General features: G+C 46.2%; 1 protein-coding gene across 1 annotated transcript in view; it reads left to right on the plus strand.

Annotated features, from left to right (window-relative positions):
* rgs6 (regulator of G protein signaling 6) overlaps positions 1–17,008 on the plus strand; it is a 56,654-nt gene extending 39,646 nt beyond the window's left edge. Inside the window, exons 5-18 of the mRNA XM_060041022.1 lie at positions 1,667–1,718; positions 3,197–3,261; positions 3,597–3,673; positions 3,967–4,048; positions 4,318–4,392; positions 4,950–5,051; positions 5,241–5,302; positions 6,067–6,177; positions 7,920–8,041; positions 11,444–11,447; positions 13,526–13,712; positions 14,883–14,972; positions 15,290–15,343; positions 15,646–17,008. Coding sequence (XP_059897005.1) covers positions 1,667–1,718; positions 3,197–3,261; positions 3,597–3,673; positions 3,967–4,048; positions 4,318–4,392; positions 4,950–5,051; positions 5,241–5,302; positions 6,067–6,177; positions 7,920–8,041; positions 11,444–11,447; positions 13,526–13,712; positions 14,883–14,972; positions 15,290–15,343; positions 15,646–15,696 — 1,134 coding nt within the window. The 3' untranslated portion in view covers positions 15,697–17,008. The remainder of the gene's footprint in view (positions 1–1,666; positions 1,719–3,196; positions 3,262–3,596; positions 3,674–3,966; positions 4,049–4,317; positions 4,393–4,949; positions 5,052–5,240; positions 5,303–6,066; positions 6,178–7,919; positions 8,042–11,443; positions 11,448–13,525; positions 13,713–14,882; positions 14,973–15,289; positions 15,344–15,645) is intronic.
* Positions 17,009–18,499: the final 1,491 nt, after the last annotated feature.

The following is an 18,499-nucleotide window of genomic DNA, read 5'->3' on the forward strand; positions in this document are numbered from 1 at the left end:
GATGTGGCCCCCCTCTGACCTCAAACCCCATCCTGCGTCCGACTGCTGCTTTGTCTTCCCGTGTCTTCCCTGCACGGTGGGCTGGGGTTGGGGAGAATCCATGACCCTATTTGGAATGGTGTCCTTTTAAATTAATCATCACGAGGAGAGAAGACGCTTGCTGTCGGAGCCTAGACTGACAGATCTAACAGAAAAAAATACCTGAAACAAACCTGAAGAAAGCTAAAAACGACCCACTCTTTCTCAGCAATATAGTATAGATGCAAAGCAGCAATAAACATGATTCATTCACATTAAGTCCGGTGTTGTTTATTTGACTGATCTGTTTTTGCAAATCCACCTGATTTATTCTCCAAGAGTCCCTTTTGGCAGTTGGAGGAATGTGTGTGAGCGACGTCAGTATCAATATCCACATCTGAGGCAGATGTCCTTACTGTGGTTGGCGTTCCAGTTCACGCAAGTGGCGCTGAAATGAAGGCCTGGTGATGGGACACCAGGGCCTTGGCTTACCACTTTACATGGTGTTCACAACAAGTTAGACAACGCCATTAATAAGCCACCGATGACACCTTGATTAATGAAATACAGTTGTAACAGCCGGGAAGTATTGCGGCAAAGCCTTTTGTTGCCTAGGTCTGTTGGCACCAAGAGAAGGCACACTGCAGAGATAGTATCCATGATTTGCATTGCGTTTTCAAAGTGGAAAATTACTTTGGAAGTCATAGAAAGAGAAACACAAAGGAGAAAAAATAATTATGACAATTATCATAACCAAGGCTGTCTGAATTCACTAAAGTTATTTAAATCTACTGAAGGAATGTCTGAAAGAATGAATAAAGACTCAATATTAATAATAACAACTTTACTTTAATTGTAGTATACTGCATATATATATATTTATATTACAAAATTGACGGTTCGCTACAATTCAAATTTATGGGGTCACGGTTTTCTACAGTTTTGAGACATTGCAGGGAAAATAATGCCTGAGGGTGTCAATCTAGACTACCAGTTTACAAATCACCATTAAACATTAATTTAGTGTATGTATATTAATTAATGTATATTTTAGCATAAAACACATTCGCCACCACATGGGATGGTCTGCATGCTTTGATTAAGTCTAGTCCCACTGAAAGACACACTGAGGTGTTCCTGGGTCAGATGAGTCCTCATGTTGGCTGTCCGGGCAGAGCCTACGTACATGTTCTATCGCCAAGTCTTTGGCCAACGCCAATACTGTTTGCAGGGAAACCAAAGTGTTCCCAGATCCCATGAATGAGGGGCTTTAGGTCTGGCTTAGCCCTGTCTATTTTGCGCTCTTGACATTCACAATGTGCTCACTTGCTGTTTTTGATGTTTGTGTGATTGGCTACCTGGCGAACCCTGTCACTGTGTGAAGTTACGACACCGGCTATGTGATCAATTTCAAATGACATCTATTTTCTTTTACTCATTTCCAAATGGTTGTGTCTTATCTTGCTTACAGTAATAGGAACTACCTTTTATTAATTCCCGCTAAAAGTAGTTCCCACTACAATATCACTCCTCAGGGCCTACACATCAGTAAAACAATGTCTCTGTTTATTGAGGTCGTTGTCATTGAAGTGCAGCTTCTGAATACATTAGTTGGTGACCTTCGGTTTTACCTCTACCCTTTCCTTAGGCACCATACTTTTGGCCTTCAAACTGTTGGGAGCCAGAGAACACAGACTATGGTAAGAGACTTGACATTAATATTTCAGTCTATATTTGCATTTTTACATGTATACCTGCAGTTGTTTCATAGTTCAGATTGATGTTGCTATCAGCGTGTGTGTGTGTGTGTGTGTGTGTGTGTGTGTGTGTGTGTGTGTGTGTGTGGGTGTGAGTGTGAGGATGCACATTCGTGTGTATGTTTGTGTGTGTTTGTGTGTGTGTGTGTGATGTTTTGTGTATACATGTTGTTTGGGAAATGTTGATGAGAGTCTTTTGTAAAACTTTGGAAGTCGAGGTTTCATGAAAACTCTGGCTGTCGTTGAGAGATTGATTTGCAGCGCTCCTTTTATGACTCTGCCATTCCTTATTGATTTATGAATTTCAGACTGGCTGTCATGGGTAAATGGAATACTAAACTAGGAGGAAGTCGAATGATTTAGGAATTTCAGACTGGCTGTCATGGGTAAATGGAATACTAAACTAGGAGGAAGTCGAAGTCTGAAATACTTCCTTCAACGATGGAAAAAAGAGTTTCGCTTTTGAAGAATCGGCTATGATATTGACCCCGCTTTTTTTTTTTACTACTAGTAAGAGATACGTTTCAGGTCAAGTATTGTCTTGTGCTGGTGGGAAGTGTTTAAACCCCTGCTTATGGCTCAATTTGAATACAAACCGCATAGCTTTGATCGTCAAGTTTTCTGTATTCTGTGTTCGCCAAAGTCAAGGCACATTGTGCTTTGCATGGACTTCATTCATTAATACCGCCGTGGAGAAATAGGCACTGTATATGACCCACAACGCACCTACACCGTGCAGAAATTTACGATGCACAAAAATGGGACTTCTACAGGCTCAGTTTTAAAGCACCTGTTGGTATGAGACATAAAACAGTCTGAGATGGGGGCCTTTGCTTTGTGTTTATGTTGTTAATAAGAGCTGTGTAGATTAAGCTTTGTACACGGATATTCATGAGAAAGTAAGCCTAGATCATCTGTCTACGGTGGCCCTGAGAACTCAATGCACTGCAACTAAAGAAAACACATGCGAATAGACAGAACACAAGCAAAATAATAAAACGTCTTTATCAAGTTGACATGTATGCGCAGCATTTAGATAACACGCTGCACAGTCAGACAACACACATTATACAGACGCCATGCAATTACACTAAACGACATTGGGGATGTTTCCACAGTACAATTAGAAGTGATGAACAGTTATATTAGAATTGTGCTATCATAATATTAATTAAACCGAAGCTGTGTCCAGACCTGTTCATAACTTTTAAGAGTTTTCTAAAAGCTAATGTGTTCTCAAATGAATGAAGATGTTTTGTTAATCACCTCGTTTCTGGTCTTTGCATGTGTGCTTTCCTAAATTGCAGTGGCTTGAGCTCCCGGTTGCGACCGTGTCCTTCTCTTCCTCTCCATTCTTTTCCTCCTCTCTGCTGTGTTCATCACCCTGTCCGTCTTTCTGTCTGTCTCTCTCTTTCTCTCAGCCATCTACCTGTGCAAGCGGACCATGCAGAATAAGACCAGGCTGGAGCTGGCAGATTACGAGGCGGTAAGTTAGGGAGCCTTGGTGTGTGTGTCCTTGGGAGTTGTGGTGTGCATAATTCAAGCTAATGATGCAAGGTGGATCTTATTGTTTGTGTCCTCAGACCGTGCTTGTGTGTGTGTGTGTGTGTGTGTGCGTGTGTGTGTGTGTGTGTGCGTGCATGCGTGTGTGCCTGTGTGTGTGCCTGTGTGCATGTGTGGGGGTACTTTGTGTACATAGGTGTATTTCCTACTGTTTGATTCCTCTTCCTCTGCGGGGCAGCTTTCTGCTCTTTCAAAGTGGGACGCAGGGTTAGTGTTTGGTACGGAGCGGTGGGAATGAAAAGTGTTTATGTTCAACAGGAGAACCTGGCCAGGCTTCAGAGAGCTTTCGCCAGGAAGTGGGAGTTTATCTTCATGCAGGCTGAGGCCCAGGTCAAGTAAGTGTGCCTCCGTCACCATAGCAATACCGTAGCAATAAACTAATAACTTTGCTTTGAGGGGCTGAGAATAGCTCAGAACTGGAAGCGAAAAGGCCTGTGTCATTTTTGTCGTTTATATAATTTCTACTCATGCAGTTCGGTACAGTGTCTCAAAGCTGTAAGCCTGTAATAAAATCAGGAGGACATTGGAGTCATGCCATGCATAAAGAATGAGTTATTAAGCTATATGAGGCTAAGCATTTGGCTAACCAAATGTCAAGATGTCAATGGGGCTGATTTCTGTTCCTCAGGATTGACAGGAAAAAGGATAAATCTGAGAGGAAGATACTGGACAGCCAGGAGAGGGCCTTCTGGGACGTCCATAGACCTGTGGTAAGGCTGCCTGACCGTGTGTGTCATTGTGTGTGTGTCATTGGTGTGTGTTTGTGTGTCTGTGGGTGTGAGTGTTTATTGGTGTGTGTGTGTGTTTGTGTGGGTGTACTGTGTGTTTGGACATGTGTGCTTTGTGCAGGCGTGTGTGTGTGTGTGTGTGTGTGTGTGTGTGTGTGTGTGTGTGTGTGTGTGTGTGTGTGTGTGTGTGTGTGTGTGTGTGTGTGTGTGTGAATAAAATGCAGCTTTAATTTGTGTTGAACGCTCTCCAGCCAGGCTGTGTCAACACGACAGAGATGGACATCAGGAAGTGTCGTCGCATGAAGAATCCTCACCGAGTTAAGAAGGTACTCGCTTCGTCAGCGATTGTGCTCTGGGCCGTTCAAATGTCCAAACACTTTTGAGATTATGAGATTGTGGGATCTCCTAAACTGAAAAAACACCACACATATACACCAAAAAAATATTTGCCCTCTGAAAGCTTGATTTATGCTGAATACGATTTTTTAGAGACACAGACAGATTTTGCTGCTATATCTACAAACGTCAAGTGCATTTTTCAGCCAGTAGTGCTGTGTGAGGGTGCAAACACTCCTGCAAAACAGGAGTGCTTTAATGCTGTTTTGATCGCGTTGTAAATCTCCTGGTTGACTAATGAGATTGCCGGGGCGTCGCTGGGAGTCAGAGAAGAGTCAGAGTAGAATTGATCAGTGCCAGCACTAACCCTGACCACACTGTGTGGCTACAGGCTGCTCCCTAAAGCCAGCCCACATCGAGTACATGCCGCACTCTGGTTGCTCCGGTGCTTACGACGCGGGTCGTCACTCTTTCACGAGGAGTGAAACGTTTCACTAAACGTTCTCATCATATGGTCTGGTTCTGTCCTCGGCGTCCCGGGAGCCAGTCGGTGTACGGCCTGGCGGAGGAGCCCACCCAGGTCCAGAGCCCCGTGCACGGGCCCGTGCACAACGCCCGCAAAGGCACCAAGGAGGACCTGGAGAAGGAGGTAAGGAGCCCGGCGAGGAACACGTCACACATGGGGTCACCTCCATCCATCCATGTGTTATCATCACCCCGGTATTCCTCTAAAGAGGAAAGGGAACAGTGCTTTCTCAGCGTGATTACCACGGCTAGAGGGAGGGCCGGTAGAAGGGCTCTCAACACTTTGAAACAACAACCTCTCCTCCCTGGTTAGATTGGCTTCCTGCGCCATCAGCTCGACCGCCACTGCATGAAGATGTCTAAGGTGGCTGAAAGGTACGGAGGTGTGGTGCGGTACAACGTGAGACAGGGATGTTCACAGCATCACAAGTACCAGAGCTGCCTGACATTTAACGTGTGTGTGTGTGTGTGTGTGTGTGTGTCTGTGTGTGTGTGTGTGTGTGTGTGTGTGTGTGTGTGTGTGTGTGTGTGTGTGTGTGTGTGTGTGTGTGTGCCCATCTGTTGTGTGAATTAAAGTTCAGTGATAATAAAGTCCTTCAACTATTTATAGATGGGTGGTATAAAGGGCTGGGCCTGGATCCCCATTGGCTGAGAGGGTTATCCATGACCCCGAGACCCTGGTGCTAGACTTGGTTATTGCCAGCTCTAGAAAGCTGAGTGTGTGTGTAAGTGTGTGTGTGTGTGTGTGTGTGTAAGTGTGTGTGTGTGTGTTTGAGTGTGTGTGTGGCAAGTGAAAAGCATGTATCAAACTACAACTGATGGATCAAACTTTATACAGATAGCACTTTCCGTGCCAAACTGCATTGCTAAGTGCTTGAAGAGGGACACAACACAGCGAGACATAAAAATAAACTGCTACAAGTTTCCTAAAATATATAAATAAACTTTAGTGCAGAATTTTAACATGCATGAATGAAATGACACTGAAGAATGTATTCTAACATCTTTTAACTTGGTGTGTGTGCGTACATTGGACACGTGTGTGTGTGTGTGTGTGTGCGTGCGTGTGTGTGTGTGTGTGTGTGTGTCTGTGTGTGTGTGTGTGTGTGCGTGCGTGTGTGGCCACGTGAGGACGGCAGTCTCATCAGCTACACGGAGCAGTACATGGAGTACGACCCGTTCCTCACCAGTCCTGAGCCCTCCAACCCCTGGACAAGTGATGACTGCACCTTCTGGGACCTGGAGACCAGGTAGAGCTGCACCCCCCTCCCCCTTCCCCCCCCCCCAGCTAGACTGGATCAACTGGGCGAGATGCACACTCAGATACACACTTCATAAAGATACAAACACATTTCAAATGGGAAAAAGAATCTATAAGTTACAATGATCTAGTGATCTATTGAATCATATAGTAGAGTCGAATCTGATTTGTCAGGATGAATCTTCTTTGAATAATGTATGATGTCTTTTTTTATATTTGAGCTCAATGACGCTGGGTAGATTGGATCTATTGGAAAATAAATGGCTGTCCCCTGGGAAGGTTTTGGGAAGCACTGCGCATTTCCTCAATTGAGCATTGGCTCGAACAAGACAGTGGTATCGATTTAGCAGTTTTAGCATAAAAATATCATATATAATGGAAATAAAACACAGACATTAATGTTCACTGTTGGATATTTTTAGAGGAAAAGATGTAAGCCGTGTTTGGTGTTCTTCTGACCGGGTTCATAGACAGCTCAGTTTATCAGCCTGGTGGTTGGTGACGTAACGCTCGTATGATTGGCTGGATGTGTTGTCTGTCAGGGCATCAGCTGCTTACGGTAAACGATCAGACTCTTTTGAGAAAGGGAGTGAAAAGACTTGGACTTTATACCCTCTGTTTCACCTCATCAGTTGAAGTCATGATTGGTTTTCAGTTGAAATTTAGAAAATCTGAGCATGCCCACCAAAAAGAGCAAAGGAATTAATACATACATAAACAACGCTTACACATCCTTGCTGTACCAGTTCCAAATCCAAATCGGTATTCCACAGTAATCCGCTCTTCGTGTGATTCGCTCCCATCATCTTGAGTTTATTCATACTATTTGCAACGACATAAACCACATTTATATTGGTTATACATTCATTAATATTTTATATTGAACGTAGATTTGTGTTTGAATCCTGAACGAATGCTGACACCTGTATTCTGTTCCCAAACTCTGATCACCTAACAAACTGTCGCTCTCGTGTTCACTCCCACTCGCTTGAATTATGGTGAAATTAATTGCAGCTGACACATAATCACCACGCCTAATGTAGCTGCATAATTCAGCTTAACGGGTTAATTAGAGGTTCCGGAAGAAATGTCTGATGAAATGATTAGACATCAAAATTGATGTCACGGGGAAACGCATACGTTGGGGACCTGAAACGTACCTGATTCCTTTAAAAGTAAAAAAATACCATCAACAATTAGTTTAGGGAGTCTTCTCTCCTTCTTTCTCTGTCTCCCCCGCCTCTCCCCGACTCTCTCTCTGTCTCTCTCTCTGTCTCTGTCTCTGTCTTTGTCTCTCTCTCTCTCTGTCTGTCTGTCTGTCTGTCTGTCTGTCTGTCTGTCTGTCTGTCTGTCTGTCTGTCTGTCTGTCTGGCTGTCTGTCTGTGTCTCTCTCTCTCTCTCCCTCTCCCTCTCTCTCTCTCTCGCTCTCTCTCTCTCTCTCTCTCTCTCTCTCTCCCTCTCCCTCTCTCTCTCTCGCTCTCGCTCTCGCTCTCGCTCTCGCTCTCTCTCTCTCTCTCTCTCTCTCTCCTCTCTCTCTCTCTCTCGCTCTCGCTCCCTCTCCCTCTCCTCTCCCTCTCCCTCCCTCTCCCTCTCTCTCTCTCTCTCTCTCTCCCTCTCGCTCTCTCTCTCTCTCCTCTCTCTCTCTCTCTCTCTCTCTCTCTCTCTCTCTCTCTCTCTCTCTCTCTCCTCTCCCTCTCTCTCTCTCTCTGTCTCTCTCTGCCCGGTGGGCAGTAAGGAGCCCAGCCAGCAGCGGGTGAAGAAGTGGGGCTTCTCCCTGGACGAGGCGCTGAAGGACCCAGCAGGACAGGAGCTCTTCCTCAAGTTCCTGGAGTCTGAGTTCAGCTCTGAGACCTGCGGTGAGTGTGCCCCCGCCATGGCTCCGTATGGGGCCCTGTGTCTGCTCCGCAGCCCTTCCTCATCATGCACCACCCCTGGTACCTGCTAGGGATCACCCTGACTCATTTACCACAATCACACCAGGGTCCACTCACACATAGGGACGCTCGACACACGGCAGGGAGCTTGTTTGGCCAGCTTTGTCCTATTATGACAAAGCTGGCCAAACAAGCTCCCTGCCGTAGTCAGGACCGCAGAGTCGCTCCGAGATCTCCGCAAGAGACTGAAGACTCACTTGTTGAGAGTTGACCTGGACTCTGCATAGCCTTACCCCCCACTACCCCTCCTCCTCCTCCTCCTCCTCCCTAACTCTCCTAAATACACCCCTCTGAAGCATTATTGTATGTTTGTGCGTCCTGGCACTTAATGTACACACTTCTTGTACGTTGTACGTCCTGGCACTTAATGTACGCACTTATTGTATGTTGTACGTCCTGGCACTTAAAAATAGTATTAATGTAAGCATCGTGCAGCGTCTTATCCTAGCTATCTTTGTTGTCTACAGGAAATGGGTTAACCTAGCATTTGTAAGTGCATGTCGCTTGTTCTATGAACATCCTTACTGTATTGACAGCAATATAGTGTTGTTTCTCTCTTTCTAAAGACACAAGAGAATAATGTTTTTATTATAAGTGGCTTTGGATAAAAGCGTCTGCTGAATGCTCTAAATGTAAATGTGACTGTCAACTGTGCCTCACAGTTATCATCACACACGCATGCACGCACAAGAGGCAACACACATTCCCCTGCGCGCACGCCTCCCCCAGTACCCACCACATCTCGTCCTCTTCCTGACCTGCTAGGGCCTTCCACTGTTCACTACTAGAGTCGAGAGGAAGTGATGTCCCCCGTCTCTCGTTCTCTCTTTCTCTTAGTTCGGAAAGCGTCTCCAATCTATGCTGCCTGGCTAGCTAAAAACAGAATACACCATTTGACTGATATAAATGGGTTATGCTAATTAGTATTACGGTCACACTTGACAATAATTATTAATTACACATGTAGTAAGCAAGTGTTACACCCACGCCTCGTTTCCACATACGTACATTCTCGTATGCGATCCAACCGTCTCGACCGAAAGTCCATTCATTCCTAGGTGATTCTCCGTAATGTCCGTTTTTCCTCCGAGACTCCTCCCCTCCGTAAAATTTCTGTCCGGTATGTCCGTAATATACGTTCAAAAAATTTAACTTTCGCCGTCCTGTCCGGTATGTCCGTAATATACGTTCAAAAAATTTAACTTTCGCCGTCGTTTTACGGAGATACCGTATGAAAGTTTTTATGTTTTTCACAAAACTTGTAAGTACCTGGCAGGCCAAACTCCTCAACGATCTCTTTCCAAGCCTGGTTGGTTTTGTTTTATCTCTGTAGCCTATATGTCGATCCTCATGTTCATACGCTCCCACATCTTTTGTCTACATTTTCGTCCGCTTATCCGGGGTCGGGTCGCGGGGGGAGCAGCTCAAGCAGGGGGCCTCAGACTTCCCTTTCCCGGGCCACATTGACCAACTCTGACGGGGGGATCCCGAGGCGTTCCCAGGCCAGTGTTGAGATATAATCTCTCCACCTAGTCCTGGGTCTTCCCCGAGGTCTCCTCCCCACTGGACGTGCCTGAAACACCTCCCAAGGAAGGCGCCCAGTGGGCATCCTTACCAGATGCCCGAACCACCTAAGCTGACTCCTTTAAAGGAGCAGAAAACTCATCTCGGCCGCTTGTACCCGCAATCTCGTCCTTTCAGGCATCACCCAGCCCTCATGACCATAGGTGAGGATAGGAACGAAGATCGACCGGTAGATCGAGAGCTTTGCCTTGCGGCTCAGCTCTCTTTTTGTTACAACGGTGCGGTAAAGCGAACGCAATACCGCCCCCGCTGCTCCGATTCTCCGGCAATCTCACGCTCCATAGTACCCTCACTCGCGAACAAGACCCCGAGGTAGCCTACTTGAACTCCTTCACTTGGGCTAAGGACTCATTTCCTACCCGGAGTAAGCAATCCATCGGTTTCCTCCTAACATCTTTTGTCCGTAAATAAATTCATGCCCGTACGTAAAACACTAGCGACTCCTTCCGTAAATTTACGGAAGCACGGATACGAAAAACATACGTATGTGGAAACGAGGCGTGAAACAGCATGTAATTTATATGGACTAACGTTATGGAACACCCCTAGTGTGGAACCTCATTCCTAACCTCCAGCCCCAGCCCTGCCCAAGTACCCCTGACTGCAGCCCGCAGACGGAGCCCACATGGAGGGGCGGGCACTCAGTCCACATGGAGGGGGCCGGCCCTCCGCCCACATGGAGGGGGCCGGCCCTCCGCCCACATGGAGGGGGCTGGCCCTCGCCCACATGGAGGGGGCTGGCCCTCCGCCCACATGGAGGGGGCGGGCACTCAGTCCACATCGAGGGGGCGGCCACTCCGACCACATTGACGATTGAGCAGATTTCCGCTGCTCTTGTTAATGCAAGAGTAAACGGTAATACTATGTTAAGCTAGCGGGAGCCCATGCTGTTAATTAAATTATACAAACAGATGGTACGGGAGTATTGTGACTGGGTATCTTTCTTGCTGCGTACCATGGAACTATTATAAAGTTAAGCATAGCCTAAACGACTTGCAAATACATTTACTCTTGTTTCTTTTTTTTTTCGCTTAGCTGTTCCACTCATGGACCTATTTAGGTTCCACTTAAGAGTTCACGTTACAACCGTTCGCCGTTGCTCCATGTTTAAATCACAGTGCCTTGTTCGTGACCAGTCTCAAATTCACTAACTGAAATAGTGCCCCCTAGTGATCTTTTTTTTTTTTTTACTCAGTATTAATAGGCCTACTATTGCTGTTTTCGCTTGAATTTTTGTATTTCTCTACTGATTGCTTCGACAATGCAACATTAAAAGTTACTAACAGCGACTTCACACAGAAGCTCTGGCTTAGGGCCCCCCACCGCCCTTGGGCCCCTGGGCATGTGCCCGGTGTGCCCGTGCGGTAATCCACCCTTGCCTGTAAACAATGCAACGTGTGCGAACTCCTGTACCCGTCTGTCTGTGAGAGTTACAGCCAAAATAAGATTGGGGGAACTATGAAGACTGGGACCCAAAGGTATGACCTTAACAGATGTAATGTGAGGAATAACGAAGTGACCACATCTAAGGGCAAAAATTAATTTAAATAAAAAAAATAATTTACACCAATCACTGGAGCACTAACAACAGTCTTTTTATTCAACAAAACAATTAAAAAATAACAACTACAAAAAATAGATTGTAAACTATTAACATAAAAGATAAATCAATAAAGAGTAGAACAAACAAAGTCTCAACGGGGGGGGGGGGGGGGAACACACTGACGCCTTCCTCAGTGAGGTGGACGCCACTCTCGCTTCACGCTCTGTCGCCCGACATCGCCGTCACCGCCGCCATAGCTGCCAAGCGCCGCCATTATGCTGCATCATCAGACTACATTGGAGTCGTGTGGCGCAGGCGTCACGGGGAGGGGACGGGGAGGGGGACGGGGAGGGGGGACGGGGAGGGGACGGGGAGGGGGGACGGGAGGGGGACGGGGAGGGGGGACGGGGAGGGGGACGGGGAGGGGGGACGGGGAGGGGACGGGGAGGGGGACGGGGAGGGGGGACGGGGAGGGGGGACGGGGAGGGGGAGAGGTGTTTGACTCAAAAGAGGCAAACACCTTCAGGTTTCTCCTGTCCATCATCTCCACACAGAACAGTTCATAGTCAGTATGTAATCTGGATGAGAATCGGAATGGTTTCCACGTTTCTTCCTCATCCCCGCCGTCATGGATTTGCGCTGTGTTGATGCTGCCATCTGCTCCCAACCTTCCATCCCAATGACCTCTGGGAGAGAAACGCTGTCCTTGAAAGACTAACTGGCACCATGCTGCTGCCTGAATTGTGTCCTTCAGGACAACATCATCTTCCTTGAAGAAGAAAGAAAAACTATTTGTGTCTGTACTTGACACCCTACTCTCCCAAAACCACAAAATGGTATGCAAACAAAGGCTACTACTACTGATGAGTTTTCAGTGATAAAAAACACTATTCAACTAGTCATCAGACTATTTCATCTGGCTATACATACAACCTCCAGCATTACACACATATTACATACCAGGTTCCCAGGTTCCAGTTCCTGGTCTTCAGTTTTGTCTGGAAATAAAACAGATTGTTGTCTGTAATGTTGAGTAGGCTAATACAATGGAATAATAAAAGTAGGCCATGGATCAGCCATGGAGTAGGCTATAACTTGTATATTGATGGTGTCTCTAAAAGTCAAAGAAAACCAGTATAAACATAAAAGCAGTTTTCTACAAAAAAACATTGCAGAGTTTCGGTTTTCTATTTTCCGGCTGCTTTGTATAAGATGGCTTGTGCATATACACAATGTAATTAGACTAAAATAATATTGATATTCGATTTCTTTGGACTCTTATGAACATTTCAAGACCCAACATGAAGTATCAACTCATTGCTAAGGATATCCACAACGACGATAAAGTAAGAATGCACCAAGGGTGGGGGAGGGTGAGGGGGCTATTATGACCTAAGACACTAGGATATATTTGATCTATATTCACTAAACATATTTATTTTTCCACCGAATGGTTGACATTGGTTGACATTCCTGAGATTCTAAGCTTTCAAACGGTGTATGACATGACTATATCACTCAACCTTATGATGCTGAAAATTGACCTATGCATATGTTGGGGGAACATGCTAGGTGTAACTAAAACTTTCTCGCCGCGGGATTTGACGATTAAGTAGTTAACAAGACATAATACACAATTGCATGAATATTACTAAATATATTAAGCATTTTGACAGTCTCACTTACTTGCATGTTTTAGGCATCACTCGCTCGGGCGGGCACACTCTAATTTCAGGTAATTTCAGGTGGTACATTTCAGCTAATTTCGGGCTGTTTGACCAGTCCTCAATGTGAACTGAGTGGCCGCCCCCTCCATGTGGACTGAGTGCCCGCCCCCTCCATGTGGGCGGAGTGCCAGCCCCCTCCATGTGGACTGAGTGCCCGCCCCCTCCATGTGGGTGGAGTGCCAGCCCCCTCCATGTGGACTGAGTGCCCGCCCCCTCCATGTGGGCTCCGTCTGCGGTCTGCAGTCAGGGGCTTCTCGCCCTGCCCAGCCGGTGAAGTTCAGCCCCAGCTGTTTCACTGCTCAGTGAAGCCAGTCCTCCAGTATTTCGTTAGACTATTGGATGCACACACACACACACACACACACACACACACACACACACACACACACACACACACACACACACACACACACACACACACACACACACACACACACACACACTACACCCAACGCCCAGCTGCCTCTGTGTGGCCCAGAGCTATTCGGGCCTCTGGGCTTCAGACGGTCGACTCTGTCTGAGTGTGGGGCCGGCGGGGCGTCTCTGCAGGTTCTGGCTGGCGGTGCAGGACCTCAAGCAGCGCCCCCTGCTGGAGGTGGCCGAGCGCACGCAGGAGATCTGGGCCGAGTTCCTGGCGGAGGGCGCGCCCAGCACCATCAACCTGGACTCCCACAGCTACGAGCGCACCGGACACAACCTGAAGGACCCGGGCCGCTACAGCTACGAGGACGCCCAGGTGGGCCTCACTGTGGGGTCCTGTTTGAAGGAGACCCCACGCCTGGATCTAGTGGGTCGAGATAGTGATGCAGCGGGGTTACGTCGTAGTGCTGTGGATCCTGATCCCACGTTTAAACAAATATATATGCAGATATGAATTTAATTTGTAGTTAATAATTACAATATGTAATTACTAAGTAGAAATGTAAAATAATTAGCATTGGTTACAAAAATGTGTGGATTAATACCATAGTTTTCAGGAACCATGAACACGAATAGTAAATGATAGCTAGGCCGTTAGTTAACTGTTAATTAACATTAGTTAATGCTTATTAAGATATTCACAAATGTTAATTTATGGTAAATGAAGGTGTATGTACAATTATTGTTATACTGGCTGTTTTGGGTTATGCAAGAGACAGCGAAGAGGAAGCCAGCAGCCATATGCCCACTCACAAATATATAAAAAGTATCCACCAGATGTTGGCAAGAGAAGGCCTTTATTATTTGGATATTGGGCCGGTACTTATTCAATGAGGTTTTTTAGTTTCCATTTAAGCCAACCGATGCCCACACATGCTTCTGTCAACCAATGTATGAATTCAAGGGAAGCTGAAGAAATGAGGATTAATTATGCTAAAATGAATCAGTGGACTAAAGTACAGAAGCAGAGCTAATGGTAGACCCTGTTTTAAACCCCCAGGAGCTTTAGCTTTCTGTCTACGAACGTAGAAGAAAGTGGGGCATTGAGCTGGTGAACTTCCTGAGACAAGGTTTCAAAAAGGAATTAAATAATGTTGCTATTTTTCATCTCCGACAATTTGTGTCTGTAGCTTCTTCCTCCAGTGACGACCATGTTTACAGTGGTGCCCTGTTTCACACACCATTAGCATACACACACACACACACACACACACACACACACACACACACACACACACACACACACACACACACACACACACACACACACACACACACACACACACACACACAATTACTTCAAAACTGACAGACATACACACATAGAGTTATTCGCTAGCATGATAACACCCACACAGCCACATATTGACTGAGACACATCTTCCCGTTTCTTCAGCTTTTTGGCTTTTCTCTTATCTATCGTCTCGTTTGTTTGGCTTTTCTCTTATCTATCGTCTCGTTTGGTCTGTGTCTCCCTCTATCTCAGGACCACATCTACAAGCTGATGAAAAGTGACAGCTACACGCGCTTCCTACGCTCCAATGCGTACCAGGACCTTCTGATTACCAGGAAGAAGGTACACGTGTGTGTGTGTGCCTGTGTGTGTGTGCCTGTGTGTGTGTGCCTGTGTGTGTGTGTGTGTGTGTGTGTGTGTGTCACTGCTCCAATGTAGTCCCACGCCCGCACGTGCCTCAGTGAGAGCGTGTGTGTATGTGCGTGTGTGTGTGTGTGTGTGTGTGAGCGTGTGTTGTATGCGTACGGTGGAGATGCGAGTAAGCGTGCAAACAAACGGTTTCACTCAATGCCCGTGTAGTCACGTGGCCAGAAACGGTTCAGCTCTTGTTCACTCTGTCTCCTCTCCCTCCCTCCTCCCCTGTGTGGCTCCGGGGTCAGCCTGAGGCGGAGCAGGGCAGACGCACCTCCCTGGAGAAGTTCACCCGCAGTGTGGTGAGTACCGGTACTGCACCATGGCCATCCCCTCAGCTTAGCTAGATAGAAAGGTGCTTTATACAGTGTTATAGCAGCTCTCACCAAGACACAATCGTCATAAGAATAGAGTCAGTGAAATGGTGCGATAATAATCCCCCAAATTATAACATTCAATAAATACTCTGTGAAGAATAGGTAACATTCTTGCGTATCATTGTTCTATTTTCTTTATAGTCTTGCTTGCATTAAGTTTCACCCCCCCCCCCCCCCCCCCCCCCCTACTATTAGCAACACATTTAGTTACTTTTGCAATCTTTCAGGGCAAGTCTCTGACGGGCAAGCGGCTGACGGGCCTGATGCAGTCGTCCTGATGAGACCCCCCCCCCGCACCTAGAGGTGGGCCAGCACCGCCTGAGAGGACTCAGCCCCTAACCCTGAACCTGCCTCCAACCCCATCCAGCACAACACACCCCTTTAGAATTGAATTGGCCCTTAGGTCGGGGGCGCTAAGGTGACAGCATGCAATGAGTCACCTAGGGACTGAACGCAAAGGACAGCGGCACCCCCCCCAACACCCCATCCCAGAATAGAATGATTATGCGTCACCCTAAACAAAACCCCTGACTGCCTCGTGAGCGGGGGTCGTATTCAGAACCAAGCAGAAAACCTCCCGGACCAACACGATCCCACGGAGCCCTTCCACTGCTCCCAACCACAAGAGGAGGAGCCTTCTCCGCCGCGTCATAGGAACCGGGGATAATCGGTTCATCCACGGGGCTGGAGATCTTTCTTTGAGCTGGCCAGTGTACAGGGGTACAGAGGCATGGGTGTGTGGGGAGTGGGGTGCAGCATGTTGCCACTAAAACACTCCCCACTGAACTGTTTGCGTTCCAAAAATCGTTGGTCACATTTTTATTTGGTTTCATATCTTAAAGCACGACCAAGCCAGTCTGCCTCTTGGGGCTCTTAAGATGTGATGTGTATCGCAGTACTAAAATACACCAACTTTCTTGGCAACTAGGCCTTAAAAGTAACATCATGTGACTTGAAGAATTGGCAGAAAAGAAGATAATCTCTGTGCTGCATCTATTTACTTCAAAATGCACACTCACACACTATTACCACTCTATTTTTTCTGTCCAGATCCAGCTAGCTGTAAATGTATTGGCCTTTTTATTTCAATGATCATAATCGCTGATTACAGTAGCACAGTGAATACTGCACAAATAAACACAACATGTATTGTCTACTCGTTGGGGTCGAGGTGATGCTGTTGTTTCTCCGAGACATTCCACCCTGCTCCCGCTCAGACGCCGTTGGGCGGGCTGCGGGTTTGATTTCCACTGCCTGTGTGGCAGGACGCTGTGACAATAAAGGGTCATGTTTAAAGAGGGGCATCTGTTGTTCTGTTCATCGTCGCACACGATGACTTCCAACCACGCTGATTCCATTGCATCCTAATTCTGATACTGAAATAATACACACACACAATTATCTCAAAACAGACACACACAGTCTATTCTGATACTAAAACATACGCACACACACACACACATGCAGAAATATCTCAAAACATACAGACACACAGACAGACACACACACACACATACACACACACACACACACACACACACACTCACACACACACACACACACACACACACACACACACACACACACACACACACACACACACACACACACACACACAATTCTGATACTGAAATATACACAAACGTAACCCTCCTACAAGATATGTAACTCGTTTTTTAACTATGAATATAAATAAATGAAGTCAAATATACTATTATGATCTGGTGCAGCCAGCCATCCAACCTGCTCTTCTAGATGTGTAATTAGTTACATATGCTGCAAGACCAGAACCTAAACTTAATTGGCTTCCAAATTGTCATGGGGACCGATACATCAGTGCACCCTTAACATGCTTATGAAGTGGTTTAGTCATGACCAGACGTCCCCCGGTTTCCGGGGACAATCCCAGGTTGTCAGTGACCTGTCCCCGACTACTGCTGTCCCCCGGAAATGTCCCCGGTTTTCCACTCTGACTGAAAGATCCGAAATTGTAACAAAGGAAAGAAATAAAAAAACAAATGTTGGAAAACGACACGTATAGTTGCGCGCCTAAGTGCACAGGCTAAAGCCAGCCAGAACCCAGTGGCGATCAGCCCAGAGAATGCCCGTCTAAAATGCCCATATTTCTGGTATTTTGATTGGTGGAATAGCTGCGAGGTAGAATATTTTCCCTTCGCGAGAGGCAGCTACAGGTACGCAATTATTTTATGGCATTCATGCATCTATTCAACCAATTGGTGTTTCACACCCACTTTTACATGTAAATTAATTAAATTGACCAAAGATAAATCGGTGCATGGCATGAGACATGTCCCTCCTCCTCATTACTCTGCTGCCCAGTGCCCCACGCATAATACATTGGTTAGGTAAGTCAGGGTGTAAGGTAATTATTTCAAGTTAGGGACCATTCACAATAAGACATATGTTGTACAACAAAAGGTGGACATATCATGCCAGGTTGTAGTTGTTTGCTATTTTCCACCAACATCAAGGGGAAAACGGATTAAACCAACTTAGAATCATATGCCCTCAAGTTGTCCTTCACATGAACTGTGGCATTTTCCATAAAAGTCTCCCCAAATCTTGTGATCATATGGTGTAAGGAGGAGGCCTTAGTTTGGGTGAAGTGTCTGGCTGATCCCTGTTTATTACAGCTGATTTATGGATGTTCTTGATCTTAGCTACTTTGATCAGAGAAAGAAAAACTAATTGGGTCATCAATTCCTTTGCAATTTAGGAGAAAATAGTGTGAGAGAAACTGCTTTATGGATGGTAAGGGCAGTGTCCCCGTTTTAGTTTTTCAAAGACAAACCACTAAATGTATTGGAGGTTTTTACGCCTCTTACCGAAAATGTCCCCGGATTTTGTCTCAGAAATCTGGTCACGATGAGTTTCTTCGACCACTTCATCATACGCCAACAGTATTTTTTCTTTTGGGAAAAGCACTCCCTACATATCACCCACCTTATGGCCACTTATGTTAATATTTTTACAAAACGGACCATCTTGAAGAACCCTATTTGATTACAAGTTATGTCATGATGTAATATAATTACTGGATAAAGTAATGACAATCGTGGT

The sequence above is a fragment of the Gadus macrocephalus genome, chromosome 21 (genome assembly GCF_031168955.1).
Source record: "Gadus macrocephalus chromosome 21, ASM3116895v1".
NCBI classification, from domain to species: domain Eukaryota; kingdom Metazoa; phylum Chordata; class Actinopteri; order Gadiformes; family Gadidae; genus Gadus; species Gadus macrocephalus.